General features: G+C 43.9%; 1 protein-coding gene across 2 annotated transcripts in view; it reads right to left on the bottom strand.

Moving 5' to 3' along the window:
- UVRAG (UV radiation resistance associated) overlaps positions 1-16593 on the bottom strand; it is an 84368-nt gene that overhangs the window by 12095 nt on the left and 55680 nt on the right. For both annotated transcript variants that reach the window (XM_087720985.1, XM_087720984.1), the window contains exon 13: positions 12330-12408. In XM_087720985.1, the coding sequence (XP_087577111.1) occupies positions 12330-12408 (79 nt within the window). The remainder of the gene's footprint in view (positions 1-12329; positions 12409-16593) is intronic.

Here is a 16593-nt window from a genome sequence, read left to right on the forward strand (position 1 = left end):
GAAACTGGACAGATATTTGTCTTGAATGATATAGGGTCTCCTGGTTGAGGAGGATTGGACTAGGTGACCTCCAAGGTCCCTTCCAACTCTTATTATTCTATTCTGTTCTGTTCTCTGGTATGCAATATTCTGATCTTCTAGTAATAGAGAGAGAAATGATGAGGGAATTAAGATAAGCTTTTAGCTGTAGACTCATTAAAATTCTCTAATTCACAACAAATTATTTGATATGACTTGTATTAAAAGGGCAATTTAGAAGGCTGGGAGGCTTTCAATCTTTCAAACTCAAAACACACTAAGCTGTGTTTTAACTCTTTACAGCTAGACCAGTCTTATATTACAACCGGAAACTTCCTCAAACTTTATGCTTTTGGATTTACATAAACTTTTCAATACCGTTAAGCAATGTTTATCAGATATTGGCGCAAGGGTGTATTATCTTTATATGATCTCACTTGAAGGGAACTCGCTCATTAATCTAAAAACTACATCAAGCAGTTTTTCCTCCCCAAACAGTGAAAAGTTCACAAGGCCAAGAAAATCTGGAATTAAAACAAGTTATGTTTCCATGAACAGTAAAGGTTTAATCTTACACTGAAAACAATATTCTCCCCCCCTCATCCCCCCAAAGATCTTGCAGTCCAAACTTCAGATCGGGTATTAAAATATAGATGTCAATAAATTTCAAACCGGAACGAGGCTGGTTTAAGTACTAATCTGATATACGGTCAATTCCTGAAGTGAGTGGATGAACCAATAATCCGATTTATGGCAAGAGAATTCTCTCTTCAATAGAGCAAATATGATCCAGGCATTTTGCTAGAATTCAACAGAAGGCAAAACTACCACTAGCACTTCGACTTATATACTGCTTTCCAGCCCTCTCTAAGCGGTTTACAGAGTCAGCCTTTTGCCCCCAACAATCTGGGTCCTCATTTTGTCAACCTCGGAAGGATGGAAGGCTGAGTCAACCTTGAGGCTGGTGGGATTTTTTTCCCCAAAGAATTTTTTCTTTTTTTATTATCTTACGTAGCATTTTAAATATACATTCACATAATTGTTATTCTTCTTTACATTTATCATTCTTATACATTTATTATTGCATTTAACAAGTTATAATGTACATTTTGGGTTGCTTTATTCACCATCCCTTCCTTCTTTTGTAACACCTCGTTTTCCCTTTCTTCTCTCCCTCCCTCCCCTTTCTTCCTTCCTCCTCTCCTCTCCTTCCCCTTCCTTCTTCCCTTATCTTTCTCCTACTCTTCCCCTTCCTACCATCTCTTCTTCTCTTCCTCTCCCTTCCATCCTTCTCTTCTTTCCCTTTCCTTTTCCCTCCCTCCCTTCTCTCCTTCCTCTTCCTTCTTCCCTTACCTCTCCTACTCTTCCCCTTCCTACGCTCTCTCCTTCTTTCTCTTCCACCCTTCTCTTTCCCTTTCCTTTCCCCCTTCTCTCTTCCTCCTCTCCTTCTCCTTCCTGCTTTCCTTCCCCGTCTCCTACCCCTGCTCTTCCTTTTCCCCTTCCTACTCTCTCCTTCTCTCCCATCCTCCTCTTACCTCTTTCTTCTTTCCCTCATCTTCCTTTCATTCTCTCCTCCTCTCTCCATTTCTTTTATTATTGGTGTATATATCAAAACTCAGTTTATGCTTCTTTGGGATGGTATTTCCACCAACCCAAATATAATTTAGTATCATTTCTTATTACAATACAATAGCAGAGTTGGAAGGGACCTTGGAGGTCTTCTAGTCCAACCCCGCCTAGGCAGGAAACCCTATACTGTTTCAGACAAATGGCTATCCAACATCTTCTTAAAGGCTTCCAGTGTTGGGGCTTTCACAACTTCTGAAGGCAAGCTGTTCCATAGATTAATTGTTCTAACTGTCAAGAAATTTCTCCTCAGTTCTAAGTTGCTTCTCTCCTTGATTAGTTTCCACCCATTGCTTCTTGTTCTGCCCTCAGGTGCTTTGGAGAATAGCTTGACTCCCTCTTCTTTGTGGCAGCCCCTGAGATATTGGAAGACTGCTATCCTGTCTCCCCTAGTCCTTCTTTTTATTCAACTAGACATCCCCAGTTCCTGCAACCGTTCTTCATATGTTTTAGTCTCCAGTCCCCTAATCATCTTTGTTGCTCTTCTCTGCACTCTTTCTAGAGTCTCCACGTCTTTTCTACATGGTGGCGACCAAAACTGAATGCCGTATTCCAAGTGTGGCCTTACCAAGGCCTTATAAAATGGTATTAACCCTTCACGTGATCTTGATTCTATCCCTCTGTTTATGCAGCCTAGAACTGTGTTGGCTTTTTTGGCAGCTGCTGCCCACGGCTGGCTCCTATTTCAATGGTTCTCCACTAGGATTCCAAGATCCCTTTCACGGTTACTACTATTGAGCCAGGTACCACCTATACTGTACCTGTGCATTTCGTTTTTCTTGCCTAAATATAGAACCTTACTCTTTTCACCATTGAATTTCATTTTATTAGCTAGTGCCCAATGTTCAAGTTTGTCAAGATCCGTCTGTATCTTAAGCCTGTCTTCTGGAGTGTTGGCTATTCCTGCCAACTTGGTGTCATCTGCAAATTTGACGAGTTCCCCATTTATTCCCTCATCCAAATCATTGATGAAGATGTTGAAGAGTCCTGGGCCTAAAACAGAGCCTTGGGGTCCTCCACTGCATACTTCCCTCCATGTAGATGCAGCTCCATTGAGGACTACACGTTGAGTGCGGTTGGTCAGCCAGTTACGAATCCATCTGGTGGTGATGCTGTCCAACCCACATTCTTCTACTTTATCTAGTAGTAGATTATGGTCTACCTTATCAAATGCCTTACTGAAGTCCAAGTAAACTATATCGACGGCATTCCTCTGGTCCACTAATTTTGTCACATTAGCAAAGAATGCAATAAGATTAGTCTGGCATGATCTGTTTTTGACAAACCCATGTTGGCTTTTGGCTATTACTTTGTTTGCTTCTAGGTGTTTGCTAATTCGTTGCTTGATTATCTTTTCCAGAATCTTTCCTGCTATTGACGTCAGGCTGATAGGTCTGTAGTTTCCTGGATCTGTTTCCCCCCTCCTTTTTTTGAAGATGGGAACCATATCAGTTCTTTTCCAGTCCTTTGGTAGTTCCCTGGTGCTCCAGGATCTAATTCTCCTACCTTCACTAGTCTACCCTAGTTATGTTTCCCCACTTTATATCTCACTCTTGAATATATACTTATATATTGGGCTGGTGGGATTTGAACTGCCAAATTGCAGGCAGCCAGCAGAAGTAGCCTGCAGTACTGCACTCTAACCACTGCGCCACCGAGGCTCAAAACTGGAACAAGAGAACAAATCAGGATTAATTTCCCCCCCTGATCGCTCTTGTAAAATTCCCTATTGCTCCTCGCCACTTATCTTTTCATTTCATAGGATTTTCCAGTGTTTTCCGTTTCATAATTGGCATTTTACAGATAGTCCTCGACTTACAACATTCCTTCAGTGACCGTTCGACGTTACAGTGGCACTGAAGTGATTTAGGCCCGTTTTTCACACTTGTACAACCGTTGCAGCATTTCCCCATGCTCATGGGATCAAAATTCAGCCAATTCTCGGCAACCGACTCACATTTATGACAGTCACAAGTGTCCGGTGATCCTCCGTTGGCGGCCTCCTGACAAGCGAAGTCAAGGGGGGGGGGGGGGAAGCCGGATTCACTTAACACCCGTTAATAATGTTTAATTTTAATATACTATCATTTTAAGATTACAGAATTGATATTAATGTGAAGGATGCTGTAAATGCTGAAAGCTGATGCACAGAGATATTTGTTCCCAGGTGACACACTGTTTGAGGAAAGATGGAATGCTTGTATGTTGAGAAATCAAAAACCTTTTATCAAAGAAACCAACAGTGGTTCGCTGAACAAATGCAGTGATTCGCTTAACAACGAGGGCAAGGAAGGTCATACAACGGGACGTCTTCGCGGGGCGATCCTCTTAAAACAGTGTTAAATCAGGGGCTCAACGACGGTCGTAAGTCAAGGAGTGCTTGTACTGACAAAATGCCCATGGGATGTGTGTGACTGTCTTGCCTTTCGTACTTCAATTCTAGAGCCGAGGTGGCGCAGTGGTTAAATGCAGCACTGCAGGCTACTTCAGCTGACTGCTATCTGCAGTTCGGCAGTTCAAATCTCACCGGCTCAAGGTTGACTCAGCCTTGCATCCTTCCGAGGTGGGTGAAATGAGGACCCGGACTGTTGTTGGGGGCAATATGCTGACTTTGTAAACCGCTTAGAGAGGGCTGAAAGCCCTATAAAGCGGTATATAAGTCTAACTGCTATTGCTAATTCTTTCTCCGTCTGTCTTCAGTTACCCTGATTTTTTTTCCACGAGAAAACGTAAGGACAGCTCTTTTCTTCGGTTCTCTGGCAGGGGTGCTACTTTTACGTCAATCCGGGGTCTGCTGGAGAATTTTCCCCTATCCTGGAGAAAACTATCCACTTTCCAACTTTTCTGCCCACACATTTAATGGAGATAAACAGCTGCTACGTATTCTCTAAATCGGTGTTGACTGCAGGCCCTCCGATTTCTTAATGTATAAATACTGGAAATGCAGCTGAGATCTTCCCTTGGCTCACGAAAGGGGAATCACAGATGGAAGGAAGGACAGCAGCCAACGGCTCCATCCAACTGTAACGCTCGTCCCTCCTCATTTCCCACCATTTGACGTTCAGCTTACTTAGACGGTTCTCTTGTCCATGGTTAAAGTGGGTGGAAAAACCCCAAACACATCACTGAATTCTTCGCCTTCTACTTCTGGCTTGCTATCTTGCAAACTTTTTTTTTTCTTTTTTGCTATGATGGGTCCTGTTTGTTTCGCTTCTTAGTTAATAGCACTTTTTAAAAAAATCCAGGCTATGTCCTCCTAACGTGATTTCTTGCAGGATCTATCTATCTATCTATCTATCTATCTATCTATCTATCTATCTATCTATCTATCTATCTATCTATCTATCTAACTATCCATCCATCCATCATCTATCTATCATCTATCTATCATCTATCTATCTATCCATCCATCCATCATTTATCTATCATCCATCTATCTATCTATCTATCATCTATCTATCTATCTATCTATCTATCTATCTATCTATCTATCTATCTATCTATCTATCTATCTATCTATCTAATCTATCTATCTAATCTATCTATCTGTGATCTATCTATCTATCTATCTATCCATCCATCCATCCATCATCTATCTATCATCAATCTATCATCTATCTATCTATCTATCTATCTATCTATCTATCTATCTATCTATCTATCTATCTATCTATCTAATCTATCTATCTATCTCTGTGATCTATCTATCTATCTATCTATCCATCCATCATCTATCTATCATCAATCTATCATCTATCATCTATCTATCTATCTATCTATCTATCTATCTATCTATCTATCTAATCTATCTATCTAATCTATCTATCTATCTCTGTGATCTATCTATCTATCTATCTATCTATCTATCTATCTATCATCTATCTATCTAATCTATCTATCTAATCTATCTATCTCTGTGATCTATCTATCTATCTATCTATCTATCTATCTATCTATCTATCCATCCATCCATCATCTATCTATCATCAATCTATCATCTATCTATCCATCCATCCATCCATCATTTATCTATCTATCATCTATCTATCTATCTATCTATCTATCTATCTATCTATCTATCTATCATCTATCTATCTATCTATCTAATCTATCTATCTATCATCTATTCATCCATCCATCCATCCATCATCTATCTATTTATCATCTATCTATCATCTATCTATCATCTATCTATCCACCCATCCATCCATCATTTATCTATCATCCATCTATCTATCTATCTATCTATCTATCTATCTATCTATCTATCTATCTATCTATCTATCTATCTATCTATCTATCTATCTATCTGGGTAAAGGTTCCCCTCGCACATATGTACTAGTCATTCCCGACTCTAGGGGGCGGTGCTCATCTCCGTTTCAAAGCCAAAGAGCCAGCGCTGTCCAAAGACGTCTCCGTGGTCATGTGGCCGGCATGGCTAAATGCTGAAAAGGCACAGAATGCGGTTAATTTCCCACCAAAGGTGGTTCCTATTTTTCTACTTGCATTTTTTACCTGCTTTTGAACTGCTAGGTTGGCAGAAGCTGGGACAAGTCACGGGAGCTCCCTCCGTTTCGCGGTGCTCAGGATTCGAACCGCCAAACTGCCAACCTTTCTGATCGACAAGTTCAGTGTCTCAGCCACTAAGCTACCACGTCCGACTTTATATATATATATATGCTCTTAAAACAACCCTGTTTTAATTCGTGACCCGTCAAAACCGCGGAGGACAAAATCGCGCTCGACGAAAGCGCGCATTTGACGTCATCACAGCGCGACAAAAAAAATTAAAAATTGAAATAAAATTAAAATTAAAGCAAGCCGATTCACATAAAGGTAAGGGTTAGGTTTAGGGTTAGGGTTAGGGTTAGGTTAAGGGTTAGGGTTAGGTTTAGAGCATTAGGGTTATGTTTAGCGTTAGGTTAAGGGTTAGCGTTAGGTTTAGCGTTAGGTTAAGGGTTACGTTTAGGGTTAGATTTAGGGTTAGGTTAAGGGTTAGGTTTAGGGTTAGGTTTAGGGTTAGGTTTGGGGGGGTTAGGGTAAGGTTTTCGCTTTATTTTTACATTTTTCGATCACAGCGCAATGTTTTCGTCGCGTTGTGATGACGTCAAATGCGCGCTTTCGTTGAGCGCGATTTTGTCCTCCGCGGTTTTGTGGTGGAACCGTTTTAATTTCCCTCCACTTGAATACATCCAGTGAAAACAGAAGCAGTCCTCAACTTATGGCTACAAGTCATGAAATGGGCTGGTTTTGCTGAAAACCAGAAGCGAATACCAGTTTTCCACAAAAAAAATAATAATAAAACAAGTTCACAGGACTGTGGGATGCTGCAAATGGCTGTCAATGCCTCGTTGAGTTAATAAAACGGTAGTTCAGCGAATCTGGTTTGTCCGAAGGTTGCAAAATATGATCACGCACTGCGACACTGCAACCGTCGTAAACATGAAGCCACACCTCTGAATTTTGATTGCGTTGAAACAGGCATGATGCAAAGCATCATAAGTCGCTTTCTTCAGCGCCCTTGTAACTTCAGTCACTCAATGAACTGTTGTGAGTCGAGGACGCTGTGTTATATTACTTCTGCTCGCTGCCGGCTGCCTGCAGTTTGGCAGTTCGAATGTCATGAGGCTCCAGGTTGACTCAGCCTTCCGTCCTTCTGAGATGGGTAAAATGAGGACCCACATTGTTGGGGGCAATAGGATGACTCTGTAAACCGCTTAGAGAGGACTGTAAAAGCACTGTGAAGTGGTATGTAAGTCTAAGTACTATTGGGAAGGAAGGAAGGAAGGGAGGGAGGGAGGGAGGGAGGGAGGGAGGGAGGGAGGGAGGGAGGGAGGGAGGAAGGAAGGAAGGAAGGAAGGAAGGAAGGAAGGAAGGAAGGAAGGAAGGAAGGAAGGAAGGAAAAGTGGTGTTGCAGTGGTTATAATGCAGGCCAACTCTGCCCAAGGCTAGGAAGTTCGATCCTGATGGGCTCAGCCTTCCGTCCTTCCGAGGTGGGTCAAATGAGGACCCAGATGGTTGGGGGCAAAAGGCTGACTCTGTAAACCGTTTAAAAAGGGCTGGAAAGCATTGTGAAGCAGTATATACAGTATGTCTAAGTGCTATAGCTGTCTGCCTGCCTATCTATCTATCATCAAGAGCCGTGGTGGTGCATTGATTAGAATGCAGTACTGCAGGCTAACTCTGCCCACTGCTAGGAGCTCGAATCTGACCAGCTCAAGGTTGACTCAGCCTTCCGTCCTTCCGAGGTGGATCAAATGAGGACCCAGATCGTTGAGGGCAAAATGCTGACTCTGTAAACCGCTTAGAGCGGGCTGGAAAGCAGAATGAAGCCGTATATAAGTCTAAGTCCTATTGCTAAGTGCTATCACCGGCGCATAATGGTTTGTTTTTTTTTCCTTTTGCAAATTCCTAATTATGGACCGTTGGCTTTTATTGCAACCAGTTTCCAGTTTTTAGCAATCCTTTCTTGCACTGCTGTAGCAGTTAGCCTTACGTCAGTTGGGGAGGGGGGGGGGAGAACCTTTGCAACCCTTCAGTTCCAAGTAATAACAGGAATCGCTGTATGTGATTAGTTATGACTTCTCGGGGAAAGAAAGAGAGAGAGAAAGGGGTCCTTTTAAACTAAACAGATGGAAGCCATTATCAACTAGCCGAAATGGAGCACGCTGATATACCGTTACACCCGTTCAAAACGACGCCCATCATGATCTGCAGGGATGGTTATTGACCGGCCTAGAATTCCACCTTAACGGTTCTCCGAGGAAATCAGTTGTGGCTTCACAGCAGAGATTCCGTCTCCTCCGCTTCGGGGAAATGTTTTAATTGTGCAACGATTCTGATCTGTGTATCTTGGTCCTCTCAGTCCCCGTCCCCCCCCGGCGAGGGAATCTGAGAGTTAAGATGCAGGCCATCGAAAATCCAGCGTAAAGGCAGCCAAGGCAAATTATAATGTGTTGCAGGAGCCGATCTGAGTCGGTCACAGGGCCCGGAGGTTTATTCTTCCGAGCTTTTGGGCTCGTGGCTGGAACCCATCCTCAGGGATCTTCCCTCTTCTCCAGAATATGGGCTGTTCTACCCTTTGTATTTATATGGTTTCTGGCTGTGAATAGGCTTAAGTTGTTAACTAGGGTGTTGATGGCTGGATATTAAGTTGTTAGTTGTTGGTTCCTTGTGTCTGCCACACCCTACAGCTTCTAGGTAGATGCGGATTAATAGAATTGGAAGGGACCTTGTAAGTCATCTAGTCCACCCTACACGATTTCTGATAGATGGCTGTTCCATCTCTTCTTGATGCTTTCAGTGATGCTTTCCCCCACAACTTCCGAAGGCAACTTCTGTTCCATGGGTTGATTGTTCTCACTGTCAGGAAATTCCTCATTTCCAAGTTGAATCTCTCCTTGTTCAGTTTCCATCCATTATTCCTTCTCTGGCCTTCGGGTGCTTTGGAAAATAGCTTGATCCCCCTCCTCTCTGTGGCAGCCCCTCAAATATTGGAAGGCTGCTCTCCTGTCTCCCCTGGTCCTTCTCTTCACTAGACTAGCCATGCCCAGTTCCTGCAACTGTCCATGGTATGTTTTAACCTACAGTCCTCTCATCATCCTGCTTGCTCTTCTCTGCACTCTTTCTAGAGTCTCAACCTCTTTTTATAGTCTGTTGACCAAAACTGGATGCAGTATTCTAGGTGTGGGATATTTGGCTATTATAGATTAAGAGGAGGGGGGCCCTCTTCTCCCGCAACATTTATGAGGGTCAAGAGGCAAAAAAAGGGGGGGGGAAAACAATAAAAACCAAGCAGTGCAAATCAACAGGGCAGGGCATTCAGAGAGTATTCAGATCCCTTTTGTCAATTTTGTTATGCTGCAGCCCGATTCTACAGTTGTTAAAATTTCATTTTTCTTCTCATTAATCTACACTCAGTATACCCCTACAATGACAAATTGAAAAAAAACCCGAATGTTAGAAATGCCTGTACGTTTATGAAAAAGAAAACACTTTCTGAATGCATTGTACTTGGTAGGCCGGTGGTAAATCAGCACTCGTACTGACTGGAAAGGGCCCGTTTCCCAGGCTTCAATCATTTCTCTTGCTATTTTTGCCCCTGCTCGGCCAACAATCATGGTAGCATGCTATTGGTAGCAATAGCAAGAGCACTTAAGACTTCTATACCACTTCACAATGCTTTTACAGCTCTCTCTAAGGGGTTTAAGGAGTCAGCCTCTTGCCCCCAACAATCTGGGTCCTCATTGTACAGGCTTCAGAACAACGGAAGGCTGAGTCAACCTTGCGCCTGGTGAGATTCAATCTGCCAAATTGGTGGCAGTCAGCAAAAGTAGCCTGTGTCAGGCCTGCAATTATATTCCTTTCAGAATTTTGGCCTGCCACACTTTCTCTTATTTCATTATGCTGTTTCATTAGTATAGTTGATGGGAGGGGGGAACAGACAGGAGTAGGATTGTGGAATGTATTGTTTTCATTCTTGTCTAGAGGCCAAGGTCATCTTTTGTCTCCGCACTTTTACACCTGACCGGAAGCAGCTGGGTGGAGACGCCAGCGTGGAAGAAGAAGATTGGCCCATGTGGATTGTGGGTGTGGGGACAAGATCGTGAACTTTTAACTGGGTGGAATTGTGATGTAATTTCCAGTATTGGGATTAACACAGATGTGCTAAGATTTCTGCTTTATTAAATTGGAACTTTAAGGATCGTTTTGCCTTGGACTCTGATTTAATTCTACATGATACTTGGAACGCTGACAGCCTGCAGTACTGCATTCTAACCACTGCGCTGTAGCAGCTCTACAATCATGGTAGCTGTAAAATGGAATGCAGGTCCTTGCTCGTTGCAATGTGAGATCTCCTCATTCATTCACTCATGTTCTCACAATCTGGTGGCTACTTCCCTCCCAGGTAGTCCCAGGGGAAATCCACGTAGGGAATCGGCTAAATCACGCTTAAAAGTTAATTCATGCTACCAGTGGAACTATCTGACGATAGTCCTTGTTTGCCTTAACATTTCTGGTCCTGGTGTTCTTAGTTCAAACCAATAATCGGTTCAAATAAAGAACAACAGGTTAAACTGAGCCTCCAGCTTCATATTCTTGTATGGCCTTTAGCTGCCCAAGTTGGCACCAAACGTGGCCATAATAAGCAAAGAATGATTGAACATATAAATGGAGAAGGCTTCTGGTATAGAAATCCCACAGCTATGTGATGATAGAAAAGTACAGAAGGTTCTCATTTCACAACCACTTGTTCAGTGACCATTCAAACTTGCGATGGCGTTCTGCGAGTGGTCCTTATGACCAATTCTCAAAGTTTCAAAGTGCCCCTGCAGACGCACTGTTGTGATCTGGCTGCTCAACAACCAACCTGGATTTCTACTCATGATTGTGATTTACAATTTTTCCTGTTGGCTTCCCACAAAGTCACTGGGGAAGCAGGCAGGAAGTCAGTCGAGGGCAGGTGAGACCTTTAACGACCCGTAATGATCAGCTTAATGGGACTACCGTAACTGCTGTCGCTAAAGTGTATGGCCATGCGATGTCATGCTTAAAACCGCATTGCTTAGCCATGGAAATTCCAATAGCTCAGGGTTGAAATGAGGTGCTTTCTGAGCATGGTGGTTTTCTTGCAGACGTTTCGTTACCCAAGTGGGTAACATCATCAGTTGAAGGGAGGGGGGGGGAAGAGGAGAAGGAAGACTATGGGTCCTTGGTGCTCTCTGAGCATGGTGGTTTTCTTGCAGACGTTGCATTACCCAACTAAGTAACATCATCAGTGCTAGAAGGGATTGGAGTTTGCAGAGAAGGAGGAGGACTATGACCTCCTTGGGCCTCTTTCTGAGCTTGGTGGTTTTCTTGCAAACATTTCATTACCCAACTGTTCTGACCCCTCTCGTACGGTGAGGCACACCGACACAAGATTACTGCTAGACAATTTATTCACAGTAAATTAACACACTGACAAGACTTTGGCAGCAACTCAGACTTCCACAGATAAGAAATACACACGAGAGCTTCTCCAGCTTTATTATATTAGTTGAATCCTGCAAACAGCCTCCTCCCAAAGTCTCTCCTTATATACTCTCTTGGGAGGGGCCTAATTACAACCACCTGGTCCAATTATCTCCTTTGTCTCCTTAATTGCTGCCGGTGTTTATCCGCCCGTCTCTGCCGGGCATCCGGGACCCTCTGAACCTCATCACTGCTCAAAGGCCTGACGTCTTCACCACTGCTCCAGGGCCTGATGTCATGGGCACGCTCCCTTTGGCTTTCACCGCTGCTCCATGCCTCAGGCACCTCCTGGTGGCCAACCAGCCTCTCTGGTCCCTGCTCAGAATCTGAACCCTGTCCAGGGTCCTCCACATCTTCCAGAGCCGACTCATAGGGTCCCTCGCTATCGGAGTCTGTTTGCAGCTCCAACGGCTCCTGCTGGGCCACAACACCCAACTAGGCAACATCATCAGTGCTCTGATAATGATGATCAACACTGATGATGTTACCTAGTTTCCGTAATGAAACATCTGCAAGAAAACCTCCATGCTCAGAGGGAGCACCAAGGACCCCTCCATGGAAATTCCAATCTCAATTACCGTCATTAAGCGAGGACTTCCTGCAACAGCCTCCTCCCTCTCAACCTCCACTCTTCCCATCCAGAAGGGTAACTTGCTTAGAACGAACATACCTGTGCAATATTTTTGTTCAAAAGGAAGACACCGTAATCGAACTGTAGTTTCTCTCCTCCTTTTAGATAGAGCGGAAATCTGAAACAAACAAAAAAAGGGAAGTGTGAATAAATCCTAGTCATTTTTGCTGTCATCCCCTCAAATAAGGAAATCTGCAGGTGCACACTGAAAAAGAAATGACTTTATATATGGATATGCTTATGCCTGCAGGTGTTTTTAGGCTTCCTCCTGCAGTGTTTCCAGGTAGAGTCGTCTGGCCAGCAAGACTGCGGCCTACTACAACTAGTAGAATCTCTGGTGGGATACAAGAATGCCAAGCTGCCTTTGGAGGCTGCTATGAGTGAGGAGGAAGAACAGCTGGGGGCCTGTTCCAGGTGCACGTATGCACAGCAATAGCAATAGCAGTAGACTTATATACCGCTTCATAGGCCTTTCAGGCCTCTCTAAGCGGTTTACAGAGAGTCAGCATATTGCCCCCAACAATCTGGGTCCTCATTTTACCCACCTCGGAAGGATGGAAGGCTGAGTCAACCCTGAGCCGGTGAGATTTGAACCGCTGACCTGATGATCTAGCAGTAGCCTGCAGTGCTGCATTTAACCACTGCGCCACCTTGGCTCAGAGCAGTTAGGAGAGGAGGACAACGGAGGACAAGGAGTCGGCTCTGGAAGCAAGGCACACGTGGATGCAGAATGGGCCCTCCCTGTCTGGGGAATAAATAGAAGGAGAGGGGAGTGGTGGTCGTAGGAGACAACAGTTCTGGAGGTTTTGCTCATTGTGTTTCGTGCATTGCCAGAACTTAATTTGCAGCCATTCAGCTGGGAGCAATTATCACCAGGAACTGATAAGGTCTGTTGCTGCAATTAACTCCTTGCAGGATTCTTGCTTGGAGTTTTCAGTGGCTGAATGCAATTAATTCACAAGAGGTAAATAAAGAGGAGGGTTTTCCGTGAAAAGGAGTCCGTTTCTTGCTTTGGCTAAGACTGGGTCAGAACAGAGCCGTCCGCAGATCAGAAAGGTAAAACAGGTTTTATATAGACATAAATGTAGGAAACCCCCACCATCAATTTAGGGATATAAAACAGGGGTCCCCGACCTTTGTGGCTTGGGGACCCGGTGAGGGGGGCTGGGAGGGGAGCTGTCTGTGTATGTGCTGGCCACTCTTGCAAATCAAGCTGCTTGCGTGTCCCATCATCATCTTCTTTTAATGACCCCATAATCCCTTACGGGGTGTAGTCTGGGCAACTGAATGGAGCTAAGTGTTGAGTGGCCAGATGCCCTTATTGTCACCAGTGCGGAGTTATATTCAACAGATATATTCTCAACGTGCCCAGAGAGAGAAATATCTACCTCTACCTGGGATCAAACTCACAGGCTCCTGGTTGTGAGGCGAGAGCTGCACCCCTAGGCCATCGTACCACGCTGCCCGTGTGTCATATAATGGGGTGAAATTCACTTAACAACTGTCTCACTTAGCAACAGAAGCTTGGGGCTCGTACGCTGAGGACTACCTGAGCAATAAAACACAGCATCAGGTTCTTGGACGATGATCAACATCTCAGCTAAACTATCCAACCCAGAATCAGAAAAGAAGCTGAAATATTGGACCGACTTCCTAACATCTTGTCTTAAAAATGATGCATTTTTGTCCAAAGAGTTTCTCAGGCTGAAATATTAGAAACAGAACACGTGAAAGCTTAGATCACTACACAACTATGTAGTGAAGTCACTAGAACTTAAGCTGCCTCAGTTTGATGCATATGAGAATATTCTCATTTTGTGGATAACAACACCCTGTTGGCAAAAACGGTGATTTATTACACCTCAGTAGACCACAGCTTAAAAATACAAGAAATTGTGCCCATTTTTTTTTTTGGCTTTTCTATTAAGCAATCAGCTAAGGATTCTTCCGCAATCATTCTTGAGAGCCCTCCCAGCCATAACTGCGGGGAAAAAATAATAACATTTGGAACCAAACGGTTTCTTTTCACCTATTCGTCTTTTTGATTTCGTAACCCCTCTCCTTACACAAACACTTCCAAAACGCATTCGACCCTCCACTTAATAGCATATGCTGTTACTCAGTGCATCTCAGTGGTGGCGCAATGGTTAGAATGCAGCCTTGTAGGCAAACTCTGCCCGTTGCCAGGAGTTCGATCCTGACCAGCTGAAGGTTGACTCAGCCTTCCGTCCTTCCAAGGTTGGTAAAAATGAGGACACAGATTGTAGGGGGTGATATGCTGACTCTGTAAACTGCTTAGAGAGGGCTGTAAAGCACTGTGAAGCGGAAGGAAGGAAGGAAGGAAGGAAGGAAGGAAGGAAGGAAGGAAGGAAGGAAGGAAGGAAGGAAGGGCTGTGGTGGCACAATGGTTAGAATACCGTATTGCAGACTAACTCTGTCCACTGCCAGGAGTTCAATCCTGACCAGCTCGAGGTTGACTCAGCCTTCTGTCCTTCCAAGGTTGGAAAATGAGGACACAGATTGTAGGGGGTGATATGCTGACTCTGTAAACTGCTTAGAGAGGGCTGTAAAGCACTGTGAAGCGGAAGGAAGGAAGGAAGGAAGGAAGGAAGGAAGGAAGGAAGGAAGGAAGGAAGGAAGGAAGGAAGGAAGGAAGGAAGGAAGGAAGGAAGGACGGACTATGGTGGCACAATGGTTAGAATACAGTATTGCAGACTAACTCCGTCCACTGCCAGTTCAATCCTGACCAGCTTGAGGTTGACTCAGCCTTCCGTCCTTCCAAGGTTGGTAAAATGAGGACCCAGATTGTTGCGGGGCAATAGGCTAACTCTGTAAACCGTTTAGAGAGCCGGGGTGATTCAGTGGTTAGAGTGCAGTATTGCAGGCTAGTTCAGCTGACTGTTAGCTGCAGTTCAGCAGTTCAAATCTCACCAGGCTCAAGGTTGACTCAGCCTTCTGTCCTTCCAAGGTGGGTAAAACGAGGACCCAGATTGTAGGGGGTGATATGCTGACTCTGTAAACTGCTTAGAGAGGGCTGTAAAGCACTGTGAAGCGGAAGGAAGGAAGGAAGGAAGGAAGGAAGGAAGGAAGGAAGGAAGGAAGGAAGGGCTGTGGTGGCTCAATGGTTAGAATACAATATTGCAGACTAACTCTGGCCATTGCCAGGCGTTCAATCCTGACCACCTCGAGGTTGACTCAGCCTTCCGTCCTTCCAAGGTTGGTAAAACGAGGACCCAGATTGTTGCGGGGCAATAGGCTAACTCTGTAAACCATTTAGAGAGCCGGGGTGACTCAGTGGTTAGAGTGCAGTATTGCAGGCTAGTTCAGCTGACTGTTAGCTGCAGTTCAGCAGTTCAAATCTCACCAGGCTCAAGGTTGACTCAGCCTTCCGTCCTTCCAAGGTGGGTAAAATGAGGACCCAGATTGTTGAGGGCAAGAGGCTGACTCTGTAAAACCGCTCAGAGAGGGCTGTAAAAGCACCGTGAAGCGGTCTCTCTCCCTATATCTATATCTATATCTATATCTATATCTATCTATCTATCTATCTATCTATCTATCTATCTATCTATCTATCTATCTATCTATCTATCTATCTATCTATCATCTATCTACCTACCTACCTACCTACCTACATATACATATACATATACATATACATATACATATACATATACATATACATATACATATACATATATATATTGCTATCTTGACTTGACTGGTGTATAGTTTGACTTGTTCTCTGTATAATTTGAAGAAAAAAAACCTGTAATGTATATTTTATCAAGTGAGTCAAATGTTAACTGTTAAAACAAAGCTTAAAACAATCTATTCTTGTTTTAAAGAGAAAATCCTCTTCAGCTTAAAAACAAAAATGCTATCTCGGGTTCTCAATTATAAACGTATTTACAGGTAAGCCCTCGATTTTCAAGTTCATTTAGTGACCGTTCAAAAGTTATAACGGTGCTGGAATGACTGTTTTGCCATACTTACGACAACGGCAGCAGTCCCATGGTCAGGTGATCAAAATTTGGACATTTGGCAACTGACTCATATTTATGACGGCTGCAGTGTCGCTGAGCCATGTGGTCGCTTTTTGCAATCTTCAGGCAATTAAAGTCAATGGGGAACGAGGCTAATTAAAAACTCTGCTCCTTACTTAACAACGGCAGAGATTCATTTAACAACTGAAGGGACAGGGAAGGTCGTAAAATGAGGCAAAATCCACTTAGCAACCACCTCGCTTAACAGAAATGTTGGGCTCAATTGTGGTCGTAAGTTGAGGACTACCAGTGTTGTTAAA

Source organism: Thamnophis sirtalis, unplaced genomic scaffold (genome assembly GCF_051295495.1).
Source record: "Thamnophis sirtalis isolate CommonGarterSnake01/CBP01778 unplaced genomic scaffold, rThaSir2_p1.2 scaffold_8, whole genome shotgun sequence".
Taxonomy (NCBI): domain Eukaryota; kingdom Metazoa; phylum Chordata; class Lepidosauria; order Squamata; family Natricidae; genus Thamnophis; species Thamnophis sirtalis.